Raw genomic sequence first — 25,436 nt, 5'->3', positions numbered from 1 at the left:
TTACACAAAATCTGTACAATCAGATAATCTCCCAAATGATAAACCTAAAAATTTAATTCTGAAAGAACTTGTATGATCATATACCTTGACAAGGCAAATTTGTCTAAATAAATTCTCTTCAGGGATAGTTAGAAACACATCTTCACGTGAATTGGAGAGCTTTGAGTAGTAACTATGAAATATGTAAGGAGAGAGAGAGAGAGAAGAAATTGGTATATGCAACTCGTATTTGAAATTGTCTCAAGTGAATATCATACAAGCTAATCAGATGGCTTAGGTAACCTTTATTCAAAGTCAACATTATCTACACAATCATGAATCATCTTAGACTAGTGTGAAAGCATTGTAATAACCGTGAAGTGGGCAATATCATGCCCTCAGAAGCAAACAGATATTATTGGTTTTATTTCTTCAACGCTATTTTCTTGACTTTGATGAAGGTGGTGGGCATGGTTTCGCGCACAACTGGGACTTAGCTTCGAGTAGTATTTGTACTCTATTATTCCATTGCCGTCAGGGACAAGTACTTAAATATTTTATCCACACCTTCATCAAAAAAAAAAAAAAAAAAAAAATTATCCACACCAAAATTCTTTTTTTTTTTTTTGATGGGCACACCTAAATTCTAGCATACACATAACTTAATTTGGTCAATTGTACACAGATTTAGGGAATTAAGAACTCATACGGTGGGCTAGTTGTGGTGAGAGAGAAGTTTTAGGTGTATTTGGGGTTTCAGTTTTATGAGAGTGCCTTTGTACCACATATTTAATTCCCCATTTTCATAGTGAAACATTTTCCTTGATGTCCCTAATGAACAAAAGCAAGCTTGAACCACATAAATTTTTGTTATTTTTACGATTATTTCATTTTTTTTTCTATTTATATTTTGTATAAACCAACTGTTTTCTAGCCACACTCAAAATAAACAAGCAAGAATAAATTGGTATCAAAACTTGCCTTATCTTAAAAAACTGGTTAGGAACCCCACATTTGGTTGTTGGTAGTTTTTGTGCTTCCATATTGTAATTTTTTTTTTCATTTCACTGTAATCCATGTCATTAGTTTGTTACAAGTGGTGGAATTTGGATAGAGTTAGTTAGATCCCTAAGCACATGTAACTCATTAATCACATAGATTAATTGGTGAGTGCACATATATACTTAATTAGTATAAGCCAATAGGGTTAAGTCATGTGTGGCCAATAAGATGAAAGCACGAGTTCTATAAATAGTTACATGTAACCATCATTAGCATATCTTGAAGAATAAACCAATTATTTTCTTTCTTAATATTTCTCTATGGAGGATGATGACATTGAATGAAGTCAATTCACATAAAATTTCCATCCATTTCCAATACTGAAGGTGACAACACTGCATGTTGTAATAATATCTATTGGTTCGTCTAATGATAATTAGGTTTTTGATTAGGCACTTGCTTGGATTTAAGACTCCAATTGAGATTGGTTTGCCACATATTAGTCAATTAATGGTGGTGAAGTGCTAATTATTAGAAATGATATAACCAATAAGGTTATAGTGTTAGGAACTATGTGAATTAATATGCATGATATAGTATCCGTTTGGCAAAGATTATTTTTGCCAATTTATTTTTCTATTCAGTTTATTTTACTACTATTCATAGATCCCACTGCACTTTTTGGTACTATTCATAGATTCCACTATACTATTTCAGCTAATTTTTTGGTAAATCTACTGTTTAGTAGATTTAGGAGTTTAGTCTCTCCCATTCGGTTTTGTACTCTTTAAAACCCCCTCCTTCCTCCCCCCTTTCTCTCTTAAATGGTTTGTATTAGGTATATCATACCGTGTACTATACGTCCTCATTTCTAGAGTATGGAGACCCCTGTTTATTTTCCTACACCTATATTTTGGGCCGTGCTCTAGAGATGCAGGCATTTACTTTCTTGCTCTGTGTGCTTGCATTGTGCATGATGTATGTATATATATACCTGCTCTCCCTTCTAGTGTGATTGTCATAGTCCGTGTCACCTAAGGCAAGCGATTCCTAATTTCCACTGTGAAAGTAAGGTGACGTGTCACCAGATTTTCGGCGTGGAAATCTAGTACTTTGTCGAATACCTTAGGAAAGTACAGATTGGGACCACACCCTTTTGAAAGCCAAACCCCAAAGCCCCTATGCATGCAAAGCCCTGAAATTAAGCCAATGCCAAAATCAGGTTTTTACTGCCAATTTCTGAAAATTAAGGTTTTATCAAAACAAAGGACTGCCCTTGGATAGGCATTGTGGGGTGCTTAACACCTTCCCCACACGTAATCAAAATTTCAAACCTAAGAATCAAGATTTTTTGCCATCCACATTAGATTAGGAAAAATTACATTTTTCTTAGCCTAGGATTGGTGATAAAATCAACTAGAAATAGGTGATCAATCACACCTTAGAAAAACCCAATGATTGGTGGCAACTCCACTTACATTTGGTAATTCCTTAAAATTTGGCCCAGATTCCTACCATAATACCAAAAGTAAACCTACCTTCCTCCACCGAGAGAGAGAGAGAGAACACCCAAAGCTTAGCGTGAAAACCACGCAACATCATTTCGAGAGGGGCCCTCCAACAGGGCTCCCCACGCGCAGGAGTTGTCACCATGGCAAGTGGTCGAACGAGGGCCTACGAAGACAGCAGCGAAACCGCCCCGTTCCAATCGAGGCCAGGCATTGACAATGAGTAAATTATTTAATTCTTATTTTTGCTAAGTTGAAGTTCTAAAATTCCTCATTTGAGAAGTTTGTCATGTCAAGAATCGTAGCTATTGTGGTGTTTTATGTTTGTACCATGCTATATTGAGAGAGAGAGAGAGAGAGAGAGAGAGAGAGAGAGAGAGAGAGAAAGAGAGAGAGAGAGAGAGAGAGAGAGAGAGAGAGAGGCAACATACAAAAAAATGAAGCAAATCAACTAAGACTTAAAATACTTTACTCATATATTTCATTTGTTATTCATACTTTACTCATACATTTTATATGTTTTTGCAAATTCCAATGGTGGGGCAGCAAATTCACACAAGTTTGGTAGCAACAAGCACTATAAAAGCAACAAACTGGCTGCCCTTGCATGCTTCAGACAAAAGCTAAGAATGTCATTAATACAATCATGAAAGCCTTCACAACAAATTGATTGTAGCCTTCAGATAGCAAGTGTTAATCATCTTCAGTTGTTGAATGAAAGATATGTAACTTTTGGATAGAAAACTATGGAATCGATACAACTAATTGATAAAATATTTAATGGTTGAATAAGAGACCTGGAATTCAATCCCACCTACACCTAAAACTAATTGGTGTATTGGTCTGATAATAAAGAGCTATCATTAGAAGCGAACGCTATAGGTTAAAACTCTCTTTTATAATTTATAAAAAAAAAAAAATGAAAATACTTGTGTTCATAAATAGGTGAAATATTAATTTTGATATGGAAACTCTTGAGAACAAACTAAAGAGCTCATTTATTGAATTTTCTTTTTTCCACCCTTATTTAAGAGTTTAATGAAGTTTCCTCTATCTCTCTCTCTCTCTCTCTGTCTCTCTCTCTCTCCACATAAATTGTTATTTATTAAGCACTTAACGCTAGCAATTTCTTATATAGATGTCTTTAGTATTTTATATTCATGTAAGTTGACATGACTTTTAATGAAATTGGAGGGTTAAGAACCGGAAAAGAGTTCAGTTCCTGGTTTTCACCAGTTGAACCAATGGTTTTTATTGGATCGGTTTAGGGTCCAATTATCATTTGAACCAGCTAGTCCAATCCAGTTTTTAAAAGCATACAATAAACCACTAGACCTACCTCGATAAAAGTTGAAATGATTATATTTAGTAAGGAGAGATACTTTTCTATCCTCACCCATAATTCAGTTACATTTCCATGTAGTGTAGCAATATGGAAATTTGGATCAGTTGTGTTGAGGAAGTTCACATAAAAAACACTAAAGAGAACAAGATAGGCATCAGAAAAGAAGGTTGGCAACTAATAATGTTAGGGTTTCCAAAGATTATTAAATCATTGATCAAGAGTTCCTTGATGACCAACGGAACTCAAGTTTCAAATGGTTTGGTTACAACTAATTTACGAATGTATCCATAAGTATTAAAAACTTATCAATGCATCCAAGCGATGTCTTAAGGAATGTATCCATGAGATAAACACCACATAAGGCCTTATCTAAAAAGGAAATCAAGATTACTTGTCTTCCACATTTGCTTAAGAAAGAACAAATTTTTGTGCATTTCCAAAATTTAATCATGATAATGAGTCATAGCTAAATTTAGCAGGTGATTTTAGCAATATCTTTGTAGAATATTAGAAACGCCTTATTTGAAAAGAAATTAAGACTACTTGTCTTCTACATATGCTCAAAAAAGAAAACATTTGTGAGCATTTGCAAAATGTAATAATAATAGTTGTGTCCTAGTTAAATTTAGCAAATTTTATTAGTAATATCTTTGTAAAATTTCAAGAATTAATGAAAATATGGATGTTTCTTAGTTGTTGCATGATTGGTTGGGTTTGCTTACCAAAAAAAAAAAAAGAGGGTTCACAAGAGATGGGAAGAATGATAATATCTAGAAGAGTTGTGCACATTGTACACTAAAAATTATGAAGATTATATTTCATAATATTTAAAAATAAATGCCTCGTAAGAAGCATTTATATCTTTATGCCTATATAAACTCAATATCGATCTGAAGGGCTCCAAGTCAATTTTCAATATAAGAAAAGCGATTTTGTGGGGGAAAAAACAATTGTGATGGAGTATCTCTTTTCCGAAAATGTTCATTTTTGTCAAGACCTATCCAGTTATCAAAGAGATTTTCAGGTTCAAGCATTTTTGTATCAATGATGCTGATGGCCCAAAAAATAGATCATTATTCATGATAGAATGTCAAGAGTTTATTGAATTTCCGTTTTTCTACCCTTTTTGAAGAGTTTAATGAAGTTTCCTCTCTCTCTCTCCACATAAATTGTTATTTATTAATCACCTAACACTAGCCATTTTTGATATAGATGTCTTTAGCATTTTATACTCATGTAAGTTCCATGTGACTTTTAATGAAATTGGGTGGTTAAGAATTAAACTGGGTTGGAGAAACAAAAATAGGAGCACTGGATTAATTAAATTTCTTTTATTTCTTTCTTTTATTTTCCTGGTCTTCTTCCAACTGCTACATCACTTTATCAAAAGCAAAAGCAGCTATAATATGTTTACTGTAACTATACATCATTCAAAGAAATTCGTGAGCCAGACAGACCACATGGTGCGAGTATCTTCCAAATTTGAACTCTGTTGGTCAAGATGCAATCTTTAGGAGCCATTAGATTCGAGCCCTTTCTTGCCTGCTATACTACTCCATCTGTGATTGTGTCCCCCACAAAACCATTTCAGAAGATCAAGCTCCTCTTCTTGCTTGACCCGCCAGGAACTTTCACTTCAATCTGCATAAGCAAAAATATTTCATTGCTTATGAATAAGTTCCTTGTTGAAATAACACATCCAAATCAAACCACTCTTTGAAACTCTTTATTTGTTAAGACCATTGGAGTTCAAAAGCTCAGCTCAGACAGCAGGGGTCAGCCACAAACAGGATATGCATGAGAGAGGCTAAAGTTTATCAGTTTAATTAGATTTCTGAAGTAAAAATAATTCTGAAGCAGCAGTTGCAGATTCGATATAGACAGCAGTAGATGCAGACTACAATAATCAATTTGGCAATATTTTCAATTTTATTCAGCGTCGTTATTTTCAAGTTGTATCCACAGCATATACTTAATTGGGCATTAAATGTTTGGTCTCCACAGCAATTACTAAATTGGACATCAAATTGATTATTTCTGTATCGGGATGCACATATGCACTCATGAACAACCACTTACTATATGCTGATGGCATATGGTGGTCCACTGAAATGATCAAGCATATCAAAATCACCAACGATGAGATTTAAAGGTCCTTGCTAGACAGGAACATAATTTTGTCCAAGTTGCCTCCCTCAATATTATAATAACTTGGGAGACTTAAGTAACTCTAACAAGTTTAATACCCAAAAGAGAAAAAAATCATGCACTGATCAAACTCCATCATGTCAAAGGCAAAACAACAAGTACAATAAAACTTTTGAACCCAAAATAGTCATGAGTTAAGAAGCATTCATGGCTCCAGATCATAACAAGAATCAAGCTATTTGGAAATTTACATCATAGGGCCACAGAACCAAGAAAATAATCTTCACCTTACAAGTGCAGTTCTTCGAATTCATTTTGCACTTGTTGCAGTCCCCAAATTAGCACTTCATACAACAATTTTTTCCCCGTAAAAGAGAATTGCAACCCACATCGTTCGTGTATGGCAGACTGAGCTGCACAACTGCATATAAATGTAGAGCAAAACCACATTAGCAATCCATCTTTGCGCTTGGGGCAGTGACGCATCTAATGAGGTTCTAACCGAGGCGCGTCTATTGCTTGTTGAAAACTATTTCCAAACCCCCTCTTAGGCCTGGGTTCAACCTTGGCCTTTGAGAATTTCCGGAAGGGCTCCCTTTTCTAGGTAAAGCCCTATAATTACTAGTTCTCAAAACTTATTGTCTTATTTAATTACTAACCTTTTGTTTTACCTTATTCCAAGAACCAGTAATTGCAGTAACTTTTTATTGACGTATGGAAGTTTTTTTTTTTTTTTTTTTTTTTTTTCATATTTTCATAACATATTAATATAGATATTTAGCAAATTTTTACATGAATTTATTATTGACATTATTTTTATTATACATCATTCCTATTATTTATTTCAAAAAATATATATATATATATATACACATCATTCATAACAAGTCACATCAACGTGGTTGTTGCATCTCTACACTTATGGACAAAGGCTAGAGAGGACAACTTATCAAATTAAGTTGTTAGCAATGCCAGGGTGTCTACATCAATATTTTGTTGTTTATCAAGAGATATGATTGATTCATGGGGATGGGGAGTAGGGGAGTCCCAATAGGGCTGTATAATAGGTCCAAGTCGAGGGGGTTGTTCTCTCTCAAAATTGAGAGAGATAGAGAGAGAGAGAGATATGAAACACTAAGAATTGAAATTTTTTCCTTTTAATACAAGTTTTCTTTCCTGAATTCACTTTTCCTTGTTTTTCGTACTTTTCTCTTTCGATCTCTCTCCCTCTCGAAAAGAGGAGGAAGACCATCCGGACCCGGGGCCTTCAAAGGTTCCATTTGATTCAGAGCTGTGACCACCTCTTCCTTAGTATACTCCCCATTTAGCACTTCATTCATCTCCTCCGTTACAGAGCACGGCACACCCGCCACAACTTCCTCCATCCTAGACAGATTTGAAGAGTTAAAAAGGAGTTGGTAGTAATTGACCAAAATCTGAGAAATCCCATCCTCATCCATGCACACCTCCCCACTCGGATCTTCAAGAGTGTCAATACAATTCCTTCTAAACCGATGAGATGCTTTACTATGGAAAAACTTTGTATTGTTATCACCCTCTTGCAACCATAGAGCTTGAGATCGTTGTTTCCACATTTGCTCTTCCTTACCCAAAAGCTTTGAAATCTCTAACTTCCACATTTGCTCTTCCTTACCCTCTTCTCTCTGACAAGTCTAGTTATGGGGCTTTGCTGTCATTTTTTTCCCATAAGTAAACTCTTTTGATGAAATGACAGTTGGCCCCTACATGGTGCGTACCATAAAATGTGTCCTCTACTCCTATTGCAACTGGTTGCGTTATGAATTTGAGGATATCTCTAGGATTTTGAATATTGGGTTTTGTTTTTGCATTATGGATTTTTCACTAGTGGTAGCTTTTGTCCTAGCGATGGTGGACCTTTGGTAATGTCATGAATATGAAAGTGGAAATGGTTGTTATTTCTTTAAGGGGGACTTATGCCATGGTTGCCCAATAGAATTTGCTTGTTACTTTCACTACTGTTGCTCACTGCACTTTGATAATAAGCCAAAGTATATGTGGTTTTAATTTTAAGAAACAATTTTATTCAATTATAAGTGTTTCCTTATTTCAATTTTGAATTTTGGAAATGTTATTAGAATATCTTCACTCTGTTAAAATGTTGAGAGTTTAGTCCAATCATTCACTTTCACTTACAAAGTTTGCATCTTTACATTTGTTATGAATTGCTAATATGCGATTAGATGCACTTTATGCCTAAAATTCACTACCTTTATATTTGGCTTTTTGTTCAAGTTTGGCACTTATAACAATGAAGAAAGTACTTCTGTGGAACGATGGACGATACTTTTTGCTGTTTGCAAAGGAACTTAGTGATCAATGGAATCTCATGCAAATTGGAGAGGACCCGGCTGTTGATGTCTAGATGGCGGATGTGAGTAACTATGTTTTTAAAATTTCCAATGAATTGGTCTTGAGGGTTAAGGTTATGAACAATGTAAATTTCCTAGAGAGAGCTTTATTGTTCTATATTTATGCAAGTTAAGTCGCCTTCTTGGACTGGATTACTCCACCTTGTCTTTTTACTGGAACTTTTGGATTCAGACTGTTACAATTTAATCTGCCATTTCATTTGAATTTTTTATCATTGTTACTATCATATATTTTATTGATTTTTTTCCCTTGGGAATTGGCTTCATGAATCTTGTTCTGTGTCTTATATATTGAGCCAACTTCAATTAGCATGTGATTCCAATATTTATTAAGAATGTCTTTTCATTTCTGTTGGCTTTGTTCTGCACTTCATTTTACAATTTTCTATAGAATGATTCCATTTAATTAATTATTAGCTTTATTAAATAATTGTTTTGATGGTGTTACACATACTGTAGATTTCGTTGTTCTTATCTTGATGTATGCATTATGTTATATATTAAGTTACAGCCTTTTATATTAACTGGATTTTATGCTTTCTTTCTTTTAGAATCTGCCTAAGGAAGCGGCCATTGGTGTTGATCCTTGGTGTGTGTCAATAGACACTGCAAAAAGATGGGAGCATGCTTTTACCAAAAAACAGCAGAAGCTAGTTCAAACTTCTAAAAATTTGGTGGATGAAGTTTGGAAAAATCAGCCACCACCAGAAATTAATCCTGTTATCATACATCCATTGGAGTTTTCTGGTCGTTCTATTAAAGACAAATTGAATGATTTGAGAGAAAACCTTAAGCAAGAGAAAGCTCGTGGTATAATCATCACAACACTTGTTGAGGTGACTCTTTCTAAGCTTTATAATTTTTTTCTGCTCTTATTTTCTTCTTGTTGAGAATTTCATAAAATTGGGCCTCTGGCCTGCATTTAGATTCTTCATCTTTGATTCTTTCATGAAAAACATAAGTATAGTTGCAATTGTGCAGGTTGCTTGGCTGTATAACATTCGTGGGAGTGATGTGTCCTACTGTCCAGTTGTTTATGCATTTGCTATATTAACATCCAACTCAGCTCTCTTATATGTGGACAAGGGGAAGGTGTCTTCTGAGGTCAGTTATAAAATTCAATTTTTGATATCTTCTTGCATTGTCTCTAGAGAGGTAAACAATGGAGCAAACTTATGATACTGGCAGTTAATTGTTCTCCTGTAACTGATATCAAGTTTAACTAATATTGCATCTGATAATGTCTATTCAAAGCACAGTCATTCATTTCCAATTGTATTTTTGTACCAAAATTCAATTACAAGTGTTGGCCTAATTAAATTGATAGACTTTTTCTGACAATTGTGTCATATACAGGTGCTCTCTTATATGGAGGAGAACGAAATTGAAGTTAGGGAGTATGGTGCAGTGAGCTCAGATGTGGCCTTGCTTGCATCTAATCAACTCAACGCTTTGTCTGCCGTTAAAGGAACTCAAGCTGAAGTAACAGGAAATCATACAAAGGAAATGAAAGATGAGTTTGAACTTATATGGGCTGATCCTACTTCATGTTGCTATGCTTTGTATTCAAAACTGGATGCTGATAAGGTTCTTCTGCGGCCGTCACCTTTGGCCCTTGCAAAAGCTCTTAAGGTAGTATATGCAATTCTTATCCAATGAAGATGGTATATGGTTTGTTCTAGTGGCAATGGCTGAAGGTTTCCAATGACATAAATTAGATGAGATAGTAGAAATTATTCCTTTTTTTTTCTTTTGAAATCATTTTAGCCTTTGTTTTGCTTTTTTGTTTTGTTTTTTTTTTGTTTGTTTGTTTTGGGGGAGGGGGGAGGGGCCGGAGGGGAACTTGGTGAATTCGTAGTTGCAAAATTCTAGCCTTCAATTTTGTTGTTGTTGGTAATTAGTAATTACACACACGGTAGGTCTAGAACTTATGATTGCACCCTCACCCCCTTGCTTACAAGGGGGAGAGGTGGTAAGTTTTTTTAAATTATGCATTCATTATGAATTTTAAATAATGCCCCCACTTTTAAACATTGAAGTCAACAGTGGTTACCTCTAGAAGAGCCAACAGATTATAGATTTAGGGAGGCTTTTGAAGCTACAATAACGACAAAAGTGAAAATGCCTTCAAGAATGTTTGAAGTCACCTTAATTCTTGTGTAAGGAGGATGAGTTCTAAGTGTGGCAATTCACCTTTCATAAGAAGTGGTTTAAATTTCTTAGACTATTAATATTGGTGGCAGACATTATATTCTCTGGGGATGCTAGAAAAATCTGATATGTGTTTCCCAGCCCTCTTAAAGAAAGATATATCCAACACACACACACAAACAATGTGTTTCTTAGCCCTTCATGTTGTTGTTGTTGTTGTTTTGTTATTTTGTTTTGTTTTGTTTTTTTTTTTTTTTTTTTTTTTTTTTTTCTCTTTTTGGGTGTGGTGCGTTGAGAGAGAGAGCTAGACCTGGGAATATGCAAAATTTTTCACTTTCTAATCGATAAATAGAAGGATTATTGGCTTGTTTACAAGATTAAAAGTCATAATCATCTTTAGAGGTAGCTGAGCAATCGAATTATTTTATTGTTAGTGTTCTTGGATATATTTTTAAAAACATTATTATATTTGTACCTTCTTAATAATATCTTTAGCAAATTTTTAATTTACTTATTGACTGATTGTTATAATATTTTAGAACCCAGTTGAGTTGGAAGGATTAAAAAGGGCTCATGTTCATGATGGTGTAGTTGTTGTGCAATACCTTGTCTGGTTAGATCATCAGGTATAACGGAGGGGTCCTATGATCTCTGAACTTTGTATTCTCTCTGGAAAATATACACATACTCTCTCTTCTTGTCTAAGGTTTCTCTCTATCTCTCTCATAGGTTTTTCATGCAATTTGTTTTCCAACATATGCAACAACTACTAAGGCCTGAAAATGATGCCTACTCTTGTTTTGTGTTTACAGATGCAGGAGATATATGGTGCTTCTGGTTACTTTTTGGCGGATGTAGGAGCAAACAAGAAAAAGCATTTGTGAGTTTGTTATCCTCATTGACTTTGCTAAATCTTGTCATGGATTAAGTTAGTAGTTGAAGTGAGATGTATCATGGACCAGATATAGCCTGATATGTTATTTCAGTAGAACATGATGCATCATAACTTGTTGGTACCAATATTGCATTGTGTTTCACACAGTTGTGTTACTAATACTGTTACATGAACAAAAACTTCGCCTATTAACAGTAAGTTTTTGGACGATAATGCATGGTAAAATGACCTTTTGTATACTCACGGCAATAGGTTTCATTGTCATAATCTTACATTATGCTAAGAAACAATGAACATATGTACCAAGGTTGTCTCCATATATGTTCAAAGGTCTTGGCATATACAAATAATGTACCTAATAATAGAAGGAAAAATTATGGCCCCTTGGACTTCATAGCATATTGCTTAATATGCTATGAATTTTAGTTTATGATTCAATTTCTTCAAATACCAGAAAAACTTCTGAAGTATTGCCACATTATTTATTCTGCCTCAATTGAGCAAGTCTGAATTTCAGGCCTATAAGTCAAGCTGTTAATTTGATATGGCAGGCCAAATGCAAGTAGTTGAATAAAAATAGAATGGATTTTTTTTTTTTTTTTTCCTTGCCATAGTTTTATATGCTGCATGTTATTTTTCCTCTCTCTATATTCTCTGTTGTACCTCAACTTTTGTATTGACAATGCCATGAACCTTTATCTAACCCTAAGATTATTGGACCTATACAGCTATCTAGCTCTAAACCTATGCGGCAACCAAGGGATTTGCCAATCCAAGCTTCTGCCAGTAACAGGTGCAAAGATACACTGGTACTAGATAAATCGAGTCCCTCCTCTGAAACCATTGAAGCAAACCCCAAAGCAATCCAGGAGATACAGAGAGCAGAAAAACTCTTCCATTGGGTCCTCGAAGGCAAGGGCACATCTTCTAGTAGGAATTGTTAAAATGTACGAGTCCTTTATCAAGTCCTTCAAGTCCATGAGCCTAAGCAATGGTGAAAATTTTCAGCACTAGCTAATCAAGAAGCTGTTTGACAAACCCCATTTTCCTCTCATGTAAATCATAATTTATGGTGCCATTACATCTAAAGTAAAAAAAATAAAAATGATCTGCATCCATTGTCATTGGTTACAGAGCTTGCTGGAGAAGGCCTTATTGGAGCAGGGTGCATTTAAATTTTACGAAGGTAAGGCCTTTTCTCTCCAAGAAAAACACCTCTATAATACTGAATTAAAACTGGTGTTGTAAATTTTTTTATTTATATAAGTAATGATATTTAATTGAGGAAAGAGTACTTCATGTACACATATAGTGGACACAAAGTAGCCTAAATAACTGGTGTTGCAATTCTTTAAGACAAAATTTGATTTTACAGCAATAGTCAACTATGAGAGCCTATTTTAATGTCACTATATTGCTCCTGAGTAACTGAAACTAGAAACATATTTTATATTCATTGGATTAGAATTTTTTTCTAATAACTCAGGATATTTTCCGAAGCGTTTCTGAAGCCTTTTCATGTCCTATTACCTTAGTGGATGTGCAACGTCAGAGATATTATCATTAATCTATGGTCTCATTTTTTGGCTTGTGTCGTTGACGTTACATTACAATGAAAATTAATATGATTGTTGATGGTGGATGAAAATGCATTGTATAATTCTAGTACATTTTAATTTTTTTTTTTTTTTTTTTTTTTTTATGCATTACGGCTTGTCCATTCATATGACTCATGGGGATTTCATTTTAACATCATATATTTGCATCCAGGTTCCAGTAGACCTTGTTGTTGATCATGAATGTTCAAGTTGATGTGGCTAGATCCAAAAATGCAGTACAGGCTAATATGGAACATGAGTTTTGGAGGAATAAGGAGAGATTTGCTTTTCTTAAGTGGGGATCATCTGCTTTCAGGTCCTTGTACTTTTAGGTTTTCAATCTACTTTATATTTCTCTTCTCTATAATCCTCTTCATTTATACATGCAGACGTTATTGCAGCTGCTGTTCTGTCTGGAAACAAAAACTTTCAAGGCCGTGTGCATGCATTAACGAGAGCTAACTATCTTGCTTCAAGTTCTGCTTCAGCAGCAGCAAGATTTTCTTTTCCCACAATGAATCTTTATTGACGAGATTCTTCTTGCTTCCTCAGGTCTTACATTTCTTTAAATTATTTCCTCGTACCCCTAGGAAAAAATATAAAGAAATGGAAGTATGAGGAAACAAGAAGAATCTTGTCAACAAAGAATCATTCCCTGAAGTAAGTTTGTAGCTGCTGCTGAATCAGATCTTCAAAACCTACCTCCATATTAGATTATTCATTTTTGTATGTGTCAATTCTTTTTGTATTTTTCACCTGTTCATCCTCCATTAACAACAATTTTGCTTCACCTCATCTGTCACATGTCAGAGACCATGTATAGTATTTTATAAACTAATGTTGTGATTTTGATTGACAGGAAAACAAAAAGGGTCTTCAATTGCTGAAGACTGCTACTGCAAAAGCTGGATATACGGGAAAGGTTAGGTAATTTCATCAATTTTATCACTATTACTTCATTATTTCCTCTTCTAGCAAAGAAAATTATACAATATTGATGCATTTTTCTTGCCTCTTCTGACCATCGCTGTTCTTGGCATGGATGTTGTTGCATCAGAATTCTATGATAGCAAGGACAAGACCTATGACTTGAATTTCAAGGAAGCGGTAATTTGAGTTGCATTTTTCCCTATGATCCATTTTTTGTATTTGATTTGACATAATTTTGAAAGAGTCCTGTGTCTATTTTTATGTGTGTGATCAAAATAAGTTTGGTTTGGAGCATGCCAAGAGCCTTGTAGCTCAAATGGTTTGCAAGTACATAGTTTATTAGATGGCCAAAGCTTGCTCCTTTTATCAGCTCTCTAAAAACTAGCTTTTTCTATTGGCAGAGTTGCCTACTGGACTTATTACTGGCATGGCACAAGGCAGCACACTGAATAGTCTTTTAAGTAACAAAGTAGGGCTAGAAGTGATGCTGCCACTCAGTTCAGTAAAGCTGCGCACAAGGTATCTATTTTCATCATAAGCATTTGAATGGTTTCTGAGATCAGTTTCTATATATATTTAAATATGAACTGAATTTCTGCTTGTAGGGTATTGTTGCATTGACGGTCGATGACCAAGCTGTTTCAAGTATGGAAAAGCAACAGATGAGTGCAGTTTCACAGACCATAACTATACCAAATGGAATCGCAGCACTTTAGGGCCCACAGTCCAAGACCTCTAAGCAGGGAACATCCTCTAAGACCTTACTCTTAGGAAGAAGCAGTTGGAACATCAGTACTTGTGGAGGCTGACAATGATTTAAAGCTCAAGGATGACGTCTTAGTCATGTGCAAAGCACTTAAACAAGCTGGTAAATTTGTCATCATCACACACAGATTTGTGGTGATTGTTAGTTGCCCTAGTATGGTGGAGTTGGGTAAGTCTGAATTTTGAGGCGTTTCTGCTGATCCAGAATGGGTGAAAGAATCGGAAATTGGTTTGGAGAGTGTTATACGTGCTGATTCGGACCAAGAAGTGGTACATACTGTTGGAAGCAGTCCAGATACCATACTGATGGATTGGATTCATCAGCAGGCGTGGCACCTAGTTCCACCCCCCATCCAAAGCGAGCGAGGGAGCACCTATTAAAAAAGAAAAAAAAGAAAAAATTCCTTTGCGGCCTTTTTGTTGCTGATTGGTAATGAAACACCCCCAATTGGACTAAACACACCACATCTCCCTTGGACTGGCGTAATATCTAAGCTTGAGCTCATTGGCTTCAGTAATGCCTTTTCAGATAAACTTAGGTCATATTTTTCCATGTAAAATGCGTGTAAGCTCTGTGTTGTATACATTATGTATAGTGACTCTTTTTTTTTTCTTTTAACTGTTATGTACAGCATCATTATAAACTTTGCTACACATGGAAGACAGGCTCAAAGATACTCAAGACTGGAGTAACGTTACTCTCTTCTTGTTGGAAGCATTATGGCATACTATTACACCTGGAAGATCGCAAATTTTCTCAGCATTACAAAGAATTATTGGAATAGTACTTATCTAGCATACATATTTGCATACAAAGTTTAGGCTTTGTCATCATATTAAAGAATACCAATGCTTTGCTGCTAGTTTGGCACTGGTACATGTATAATGTACTGTGGTCTGTGGGTATCAGGATGCTTTATTATATATTTAACAAGGAAGTCATTATTGATGTTGTTTTAGTATTGTTTGGCTCATTGTGTGTGTGTGTCTTCTGATTCAATGTCCTTCGAGGGCCATTCTAAAATTGTTCATCTATGTTTATATTTAATAGAAGTATAAAGATTAATGGAAGTTAAATTTTGATGTTGATATGAATAACAGAATTCTAAAAAGCTTTGTGCAAAATATTTGGTTGGTGGGATTTAATTACAGATATCTGATATGGATGAAATTGACTTGGATGTGGTATGCAAAGCTGAAAAATCAGAAACTTTATTGCTACCTACGTTTTCACTGGATCTCTTTTTTGTAGGCTCTCTTGCAAGGGCCCTGCAAGATTAGACTATGATTTTGGTTTCAATTGTACAGATAAAAACTGTGGGTTTTTGTAGTAATATCAAATTATTTTTCCACCTTCCCAATAGCCATGATCATGGATGCATTTCTCTTGAATTTGGTTATAGTTGAAGTCGGGATATTATTGAAGCTCAAAGAAGCAGCATAATAGGCTAACCAAACCAAGACATAGTATTTGCGATATTTTGATTGATGACTACAAGCTTGGGCAGAGTCATGAGCATTTGTGATTTTCCAATCAAAAATTTAAGTGATTTAAGTGGTGTTGAACATTCACTTGAAGCTGTTGTTATGCTACTTCTAATTGCCAACATCACATAACTTTATCCATTACATTTTGCACGAAGAATGGAGCAAGCCTCTAGCGAAGTATTTGATTGTGATGAACAAAGTGAAAGCAAATTGTGAACTTGGTAATATGTAACATGGTTAAGAAGAAGGTGGTTGGCCAGATAACATGGTGCATTTAAATTGGATTATGATGCTGGAAAAAAATTTTGTTATTTATAGAATTCTGAAATTAGTTCTCAAATTGGAAAAAAAAAAAAAAATATATATATATATATATATATATATATATCTCTATATATTCTAGTAAAACTCAACTATTATATACTCGATTTTAAAACAAAATGGCCCAAATAGAAATCGAGTTTCTGAAACTCGATTTCCATTTCGGTGGCAATTTTGTAAATTGGTCTGGCAGTTTATTTACAAATATGCCACCAAATGGAAATTGAGTTTTAAAAACTCGATTTCTACTGGGATTTTAAGTGCCAGGCTGAGACTTCAAAAATATTTATGGCCAATGCTACTGCAAAAATTCCCTGTGGAAATGAAACTCGATTTCCATTTGGGTGGCATTTTGTAAATTGGTCTGGCAGTTTATTTACGAATATGCCACCAAATGGAAATCGATTTTTAAAAACTCGATTTCTACTGGGATTTTAAGTGTCAAGCCGAGACTTCAAAAATATTTACGGTCAATGCCACTGCAAAAATCCCCAGTGGAAATTGAGTTTCTGAAACTTGATTTCCATTTGGGTGGCATTTTTGTAAATTGGTCTGGTAGTTTATTTACAAATATGCCGCCAAATAGAAATCGAGTTTTTTAAACTCGATTTCTACTGGTATTTTAAATGCCAGGTCAAGACTTCAAAAATATTTACGGGCCAATGCCACTGCAAAAATTCCTAGTGGAAATCAAGTTTCTGAAACTCGATTTCCATTTGGGTGGCATTTTTGTAAATTGGTCTGGTAGTTTATTTACAAATATGCCACCCAAATGGAAATCGAGTTTCAAAGACTCGATTTTCACTGGTAAATATATATATATATATATATATATATTTTTTTTTTTTTTGCAGCTACTCCTGCAGCAGTAAACCAGAATTAGTTTTCCCTTCCCCTGCAGTAGTAAAATAACACATTACATGGTCTGCGGTAAACAAGTAAATACAAGCATATGATACCAATCAAGGGGAGAGTACATCAAATGCAAATAACTGGATTAAAACAGTTACTATTCATAGGCATTATAGTTGCCCTCTTAGCACACAAAAACACTACTAACTAGCTGTCATCGCTTCAAACAAGGCCCCTGTGGTTGAACTTGCCAAAGTAGTAGCTACTAATGCCAAAGTAATATCATTGCTGGCATTATAGGCAAGAGCTGCACAATGCAAGTAATGTAACGAGTACAATGGATAGCAAATAGTTCAATTACAACAACATTCAGCAATAAACAAGATAACAACTAAGACAATACAACATAGTCTACATAGTCGCCTAGCACTTGTCGATACTGATACAACATACTCTACATAGTAACCTAACACTTGTCCATACTAATACAACATAGTCTACATAGTCGCCTAACACTTGTCCATACAAAAGATAACCATAAGTCTCACGTACAATAGTTAATCAAAATCGAGTCTCCGCTCGCCTAACAAAAATTAAAATACGGTCATTAGTTTCCAAATGTGAAGAACAAAAACCAAATGAAATTGTGAGTATATTATATAAAAACAATGAAGGCACTTGCCTAGTTTGTAGCACTACCACTTGTTGAAGCCCCAAGGGAATTGGGACAACTTCTGCGGTTATGCTCCTCTTGATGATACACTCCGTATCGCTGCCTCGGTTGAATCTCCCTCAACTCCAGATCTTCCCTCCGACTTCCTCATTCTCATTGTACCCCATCCATTTCATTCCTTAATCTTGACTTCATAGGACGACCTTTGGCCCGCAACAGCTGTGGGTCAGGCACCCACTGTGGTCCGCGAATGTCCCTCCACAATGACTCTGAACTTGGCACCACAAAATGATGTGAATATGTGTGAATTGCGTTGTTCAAATTGTAACATGGGTCAATATAGCTGGTCGCATCGAGATGCCGACCTTGAAGAACTTTAATTCCATGTGAACAAGGGATCTTCAAGTTTTGCCACTTTCCACAACCACATGTTCTAGCAAATACAGGCACTTCATGACTGTGGTTTCCCCCTCCACCTCTATGGTCATTGTACGGCATAACCACTTGATATACACCAGTTTCATGATTAAAATTCCCCATAGTGTGTCCTGCGGTTTTCTGCTCATTTTTGTTATAAATCTCCATTGCATAATCACTCCACACCTTACCTCGAGAGAGATTAGAAGTAATTTGTTTATGTCAATCGTGGAAATATGCAACAAGTTTGCATCAAGTGAAATCAACCATTGCAGCAATGGGCAAACCGCGGGCACCTTTAAGTACCCCATTAAAGCACTCAAAGATATTGGTTGTCATTACCCCGTAACGTCTTCCACCATCATGTGACTGGGTCCATTTGTCCAGATTCTCACTCACTAGGTATGTGTATGGCATATAACGTGCAATCTGGCGATCAGTAGGGTCTACACCCCTCAGTAAATTAATCTCGACCTCCTTAATGGTTTGCATTATAAACTCAAATTTAGCTTCATGAGTCGCATATCCAGCTTTCAAGGCCAATGCCTTTAGAGTCGGGTCATCAAAGTGTGTGTTGAAGTTGCTAGCAACATGTCGAAGGTAATATCAGTGAAATACCTATTCTCTTTCGTCCCGACCTTTAGGCCACTCTCGAATGGCGTATTTGATACCTTTATGTCGGTCAGAAATAATGCAAATGCTCTCGTTAGGTATGACATGCTCTATTGAACTCTTGAGAAACTCTAAAAACCACCCCCAATTAGGCCCTGACTCCTTGTCCACAACAGCAAAGGTGAGAGGCAAAACCTTTTGGTTAGCATTGGTTGCCATTGCAATCATCAATACCCCTTTGTATTTACCATACAGATGAGTCCCATCAATATTGATCACTGGCTTATAATATTGGAATGCAGCAATGCATGGAGCGAATGCCTAATATACATAGCGCAGTAACGCAGTACCTTCGTATGGCCTAGGTATGGTGTGATAGTTGTACTGGGTACCTGAGTCCTAATCCAAGTATGCCAACAACAATTTTCGCAACCTTTGATAAGACTCCTCCCAATCCCCAAATATCTTAGAAATTGTCTTTTGTTTTGCGTCTCATACTTTATAGTAAGAAAGCTCGTGATTATACTTAGTACGTAAGATCTCCCAAAGCTCATTAATACGAGCAGTGTGATTTTGTCGCAATTTTCCCACAATTTTTGATGCAACAAAGTTAGAATCCATCATTTTACCGTCTCTTCGTAGGCCAAAGGGTATACAAGTGTGTGGACCCACATAAGACGTGACCATCCACAGACCATTGAATTTAGCCTTCATGAATGCCCCAACGTACCACTTGTAGTTGTCGTCAACGCATGCGGCGCACAATTTCATTTTGGTCGACCTTCAGATTATAAAATTTCTATTATCATTTGCTGCGTATATTATCAATGCACTCTTCACCGCCTCTTTATTTGCAAAAGTCAACCCTTTACAAAAATGCATCCCATCTTCCCAAGTAGAAACAAATGGTATCTGAAGACGTGGAGGATAAACCATATCTTTCCAAGTATTTGCGTAGAATGAGTCGGCAAGAGGTCTGGAGCCAGTGGTCGTATTTGTATCATGCTGGACGCCAATATCATCGTCTGTATCACCTGCATCATGGTACTCTATATTTTCCTCTTTAAAATTGGGAACGATTTCATGGTCATCCACATCGTTCTTAAAGTCGCCTCGCTCAATCCTCTCTTTGTACTCATCCATATCATCAATATTTTCACCATCATTCGCAGTATGATCTTCATCTTCATCTTCGTCTTCCTCCTCTAAATGTGTCTCTTAAGGATAAAGGGTTTCACTAGTATTGGCAACATGATCTTGAGATGGGAGTGTATAACCTCCCATTGTATACCCTCCCATTGTAGTGCATCCATCATCTAGGGTTGTAAATTGTAAAGCCGTAGTTGTTTGTTGCACCACCTCAGTAGTGCTGTCTGCAAACGCCTCCAAACTTACATACAACTCAGCAGCATTTACTTGGGACATTTTCTAAATCCTATTAAACATCATCTTTACATGTTTATCTTCTTTGATCACCATATACCCGTAATTTATCCGTTCATGAAGGACTTCTTGTGGGTAACGATAAATAATCTTGATGTCATACCAAGCAGGGTTCAAATTCAATTCATCCATTATTTTCCTCTTCAAATCATTCAACGTCTTCAACTTACAACGTATCATCATGTAGTAGCATTCGATACCCTCCCCTCTAAATGGGAATCTGTCAATCCCTCCAGGATTGTCAAGGGGTCCACCGAAGTATACATTTATATCAATATTTTTCAGAGATTGTGAACCTATTAGAGAGTCAAGTATAATATGTTAGTGACAGATAACTTCGAAATCTAAAGCAATAATGATAAAGCCTAATTATGCAGCACAAGATTTGGTAACTAAGTTAAAACTCTTGAAAGGAAAAACAACTCTAAGGATTCAACTACTAAAGGTTTAAGGCTTAAGGTGTTGTCAAGAATTCTAATAACTTCTTTTTTTGGATCACAGCACATAGATGAGTTTTTTTTGCCAAGTTTTTATTTTTTTATTTTTTGTTTCTATTTTAGGTAAGAGAAAGGCTTCAAGATCTTCATTTCAAGACTACCCTCTCTCACCAAAAAGTTTTTGTTATTGTGCCTTGTATAGGTTGTTTAGATTTTCTACAAATGAGAATTCACAACCTAAAAATTTACATAGTGAACAAGAACATTTTACTCAAGTGAAAATCTTGAAGATAATATAGTTGTGCCAATTTCAAACGGTCGCATTTCACTTATTTAAAATCCAAATTGAATAAAATTATATTCGTTTTGAAGTCCTATATGCCTACTTTTCAATGAAATAATTTTCACTACAAAATTCATTATATATAGATGGTGAAAAAGCTATGAACAAAAAATCATCAACTTGTCATAATTTGATAGTTTTGTCATCTTTTAACAGCTTTTGAACTAGACTCAACCCTAACAAAATGATATTGATACAACACAGATTTGAACTGTTTAGGCACTAGGATTTGCCAAGATTGAATAAGAGAGAAAAAGAAGAAAATCTCTCTCCATATTTCTCTTCATGCATGTCTGTTCCATATTTCTATGTGGATGGACTATTAGTAGGTGGATTCGTGTATCTTTCTCATATATATATATATATATATATATACTGGCTATTTAAATATATATATTTTTAAATATTTATATTTTTAAATATATATATATATTTATATAAATATATATAAATATTTAAATATTTAAATATATAGTTGTATGAATATATATAAATATATAAATATAAATATAAATATATATATATATATATTTTTTTTTTATCAGGAAACAAATATAAATATTTAATACAAACAAATATTTTATCAAGAAATGTCATGACAAATTCAATGCAAGCAACACTTTCTAAAGCAGTTATATATACTAAACAACCACCTAGAGAGTGAGGAAACCCTTACCTGACATGAGGATGTGCAAATGTACTGTTGAGATTGTATGAGAGTGATAGGGGGAGTGAGAGAGGGAGACTACAATGAATGTTGGGCTTGTATGAGAGTTAAGAGAGGAGCAATGTTTTGCTGCTGAATGTGTATGAGAGTTTATGAGAGTTGTATGAGAGTTGAGAGAGGTTCTGTGAGAGTTGAGAGAGGTTCTAATGAGAGTTGTTGAGAGAGGAATCAGTCAAATATTCTCTGAATCCCGAGAGACTGGACCAAACAAAACAAGATGGGACATGACCAAACCTAATGGGAAACAGACATGACTAGCCCATATGGAGTTTTTGACCATATTTAAAATCAAGTTTTTGAGACTCGGTTTCACATTTAGTAAACCGAGTCTCAGAGACTCGAGTTTTAAGGGAATCTACGTGGCATCCATGTCCACGTGGCGTTTAAGTGGAACTCGAGTCTCAAAGACTCGAGTTCTAAGTGTACTCCACGTGGCATGATTTTAGTGGTTGGTTACTCAGACCAAAACGTCTCTTTGTCTTCTGCGCCATTTCCCCTATATATATGTTGCTTCTCCCCTTCATTTCTACTTTTCGCAACCATTTTCTAGTGTTAGAAAGCCACCGTCACCTGCAGGAATTTGTCACTCCGTCTCCTCAATGCATTTGTTCACCACGCCGTTTCCGTCCCTTTTCTGCACCGTACAACTGTAAGTGCTCTTCGTCCTATACACATATTTTTTCTTTTCTTGTTTTCTTTAAGTATTGTATGTCCATCGCATATGCAAACCTGTAGAGTCTTAGGAGTTTATTCGTCACGTGTAGGTGTAATAGATGTCTAGTGAAGCGTCGAGGGAGCAATCGTGTGTCCGTGAAGGAGCAGGCTATGATGAGGTGTAATCATTAGGTCAAGACGATCCCCGCTCCTCTTATTTTGAAAGGGTTCCATTTGCTAATTCACCTTCTGAGGAGGAGGATGATGACTCAAACTTGGACAGGTTAGAGAGTGATACAAGTGGAGACTCAGGTGGCGAGGAGAACATTGAATCTCCTATTAGATCTATCATTGGCCCTGACGGCCTTAGGAAGTTCCTTCTTCCCCTTATGTGGATGGTCAATGATTTTAACTTGGCCATTAAAAGAAAACACTTCGATGCCTTACGGGAGAGATATCATATTTCCGTTGACATCCCCATCCGTCTACCTTTTAAGTTTGAGAAGTGTTATTATCGTGGTGTTGATGATGTTGGGGTGTATAAGAAAATGTTCAAGGCGGGGTTTGGACTACCTTTGAGTGCTCTCCACCGTCGCTTACTCCAGTACTTTGGACTAGCCGTCACCCAGATTGCTCCAAATACTTGGAGAATCTTCCTTGGTGCAGAGGTGTTGTACAGGGTTCTAAGTAAAGGGAGACGTCAGCTAATCGTAGAGGAGTTCTTTCATTGTTACCGTCCCTCTAAGATCGTCAAGCCTAGGGGGATTTATAGCTTCCTACTGAGGAAACCAGCGCTTAGGCTAGTGTAGGAGACCCCTAATTCTAACTAGGACTGGAAGAACCGATATTTCTTCATGTAGGGAGACAACTGGATGTGCCACCCCAATGAACGAGAGAACATGCCCCTTGTTGATAGAACTTGGGGCATAATGCCTCCGTTTGGTAGGTGTCCGTTTGCTTAAATTTTCTCATTTACTTATTTTGTCTATTTTACTTGTTAGTCTGACCGTCTCTTATTGCAGCTTAGGACCGTCCAGAGGTTAACCTTGAACAGTGGATTTTTTGGAGAAGATCTTCAAAATTTCGTTAAAAGAGAAGACATGGAAGAAGCTCGCCACTTTGGACACCCTACACTGGTATTGTAAGGGTCCCGAGCCTATAGCTATTGCACATTGTTATGATTCACAAGCATGCCAACATGAATCTGTCGCCTATTTGTCAACAAATCACTGTGTCAATCTACAAGCATTAAATTGACTTCGTGTTAAAGTTGAAAAAAAAGGAGGAATGGTGTGTGGGAGGGTGTGAAAAGTTGTTTTGGGCTTTTTTTTTTTTTTTTTTTGGTTGACTATGCAGAACAATGATTACCATTTGATTACATGTTCTAACCATTGTTCTAACTATGTAGAACAAAGATTAATAGTGAATACAACTTTACCACAAAGTCAATGGCTAAAATGGTCAAATACCATTATTTGGTAAAATATTTACCAATTTACCATTGTTTTAGAAATATTTAGTAATATATCATTGTTTTGAAACTCAAGTTTGTGAAACTAAAGTTTCACATATAACTCGAGTTCCATAAAAAATGCCACGGTGGCACTCGCTAACCAAGAATTTGTTTAATTTAAAAGGCAATGAGGAACTCGATTTTGACAAGACCGAGCTGTATGCAGTGTAGAACTTGAGCCCTGTAAACTCGAGTTCGATGAAAAAGAAGAAGGAAACAGCGTAAACTAGAGCATGTTTTGTTTGAGGCTATCTTAAAACTCAAAATTCATAACTCAAAACTCATCACTCATATCTCAAAAATCTATCTCATCAAAAACCCAAAATTGAAAACTTCTTGTTTGGTTCATAACTCAAAATCATGTTTCTCATTCTTATAACTTAACTTTATCACTTTTTTGTGGGGGCCCATAGCCTGCATGGTGGGTGTATGTATTTACTGACCTTCATTATGAAGCTGAAGTTAAAGCCAAAGAACAGAAAAGCTTCCAACGGTACTGATTAAGGATGTGACAAGTCACTGACGGCCCCACATGGTTGCACTTATTAACGAAATTGCTATCAAACTCATTTCTTACAAATTGAAAACACGTAGTTCTTAGTTTTCATTCTCATAACTCAAAAATTTGAGATATGAGTTATGGAAAAAAAACTAAAAACTCAACCAAAATTTTTTTCACTTAGTGGGTCTCAAGGATTTTGGGTTTTGAGTGATGAGTTTTAAGTTATATAACTCAAACCACCTCAATTCCGACATCCTCTTAGGGGGTTTTTGGTTTAGGCAAAATCATCACTCAATACTCAATTTCCATAACTTAATTCTCAAAATTCATGGGTCCCACTACAATTAAGCTTGTTTGGTTTTGTTCCCATAACTCAATTTTCATCACTCGAAACTCAAAAAATTGAGTTTGGGTGAAGAAAATCGAAAACAAGTTTTTATTGTTTTTGAATCATGAATTATGAGTTATGTGGCATTCTTGTAAATTTTGGCAAACATGTGGGACCCAACTCAATGTCAAGTCCACATCAAAAATCAAGTGCCAACACTCTCTTTCTTCTTTTATTTTTCTTTTTTCTTTTCTTTTTTCTTTCATTTCTTTTCTTTCTTTCTTTTTTCAATTTGTACACTTCTCTCTTCTCTTTTATGTTTTTTTTTTTTTTTTTTTTTTCTTTCTTCTTTTCTCATTTCTTTCTTTCTTTCTCCTTCACCCAAATTTCTTTG

General features: G+C 35.6%; 1 protein-coding gene, 1 long non-coding RNA gene, 1 other non-coding gene and 1 pseudogene across 3 annotated transcripts; 3 read left to right on the top strand and 1 right to left on the bottom strand.

Moving 5' to 3' along the window:
• LOC126705232 (aminopeptidase P1-like) overlaps positions 1-11,428 on the top strand; it is a 32,777-nt pseudogene extending 21,349 nt beyond the window's left edge.
• LOC126707849 (U4 spliceosomal RNA) lies at positions 6,442-6,594 on the top strand. The gene has a single exon (XR_007649147.1). It is a non-coding gene; the product is annotated as a U4 spliceosomal RNA (small nuclear RNA).
• Positions 11,429-14,090: 2,662 nt separating the features above from the next.
• LOC126706854 (uncharacterized) lies at positions 14,091-14,676 on the top strand. Its single transcript, XR_007648725.1, has 3 exons — positions 14,091-14,144; positions 14,369-14,486; positions 14,573-14,676. It is a non-coding gene; the product is annotated as an uncharacterized LOC126706854 (long non-coding RNA).
• Positions 14,677-18,219: 3,543 nt separating this feature from the next.
• Positions 18,220-18,651, bottom strand: LOC126705231 (uncharacterized). Its single transcript, XM_050404136.1, has one exon. The coding sequence runs from the start codon at positions 18,649-18,651 to the stop codon at positions 18,220-18,222; it is 432 nt and encodes a 143-aa protein (XP_050260093.1).
• Between the last annotated feature and the right edge of the window lie 6,785 nt (positions 18,652-25,436).

This window comes from Quercus robur, chromosome 11 (genome assembly GCF_932294415.1).
Source record: "Quercus robur chromosome 11, dhQueRobu3.1, whole genome shotgun sequence".
NCBI classification, from domain to species: domain Eukaryota; kingdom Viridiplantae; phylum Streptophyta; class Magnoliopsida; order Fagales; family Fagaceae; genus Quercus; species Quercus robur.
This window is presented reverse-complemented; position numbering and strand designations above follow the sequence as displayed.

Excerpts from the sequence above, each read along its gene's own strand:
- LOC126705231 (XM_050404136.1), bottom strand. The coding sequence starts at position 18,651 with ATGGAGATTTATAACAAAAATGAGCAGAAAACCGCAGGACACACTATG.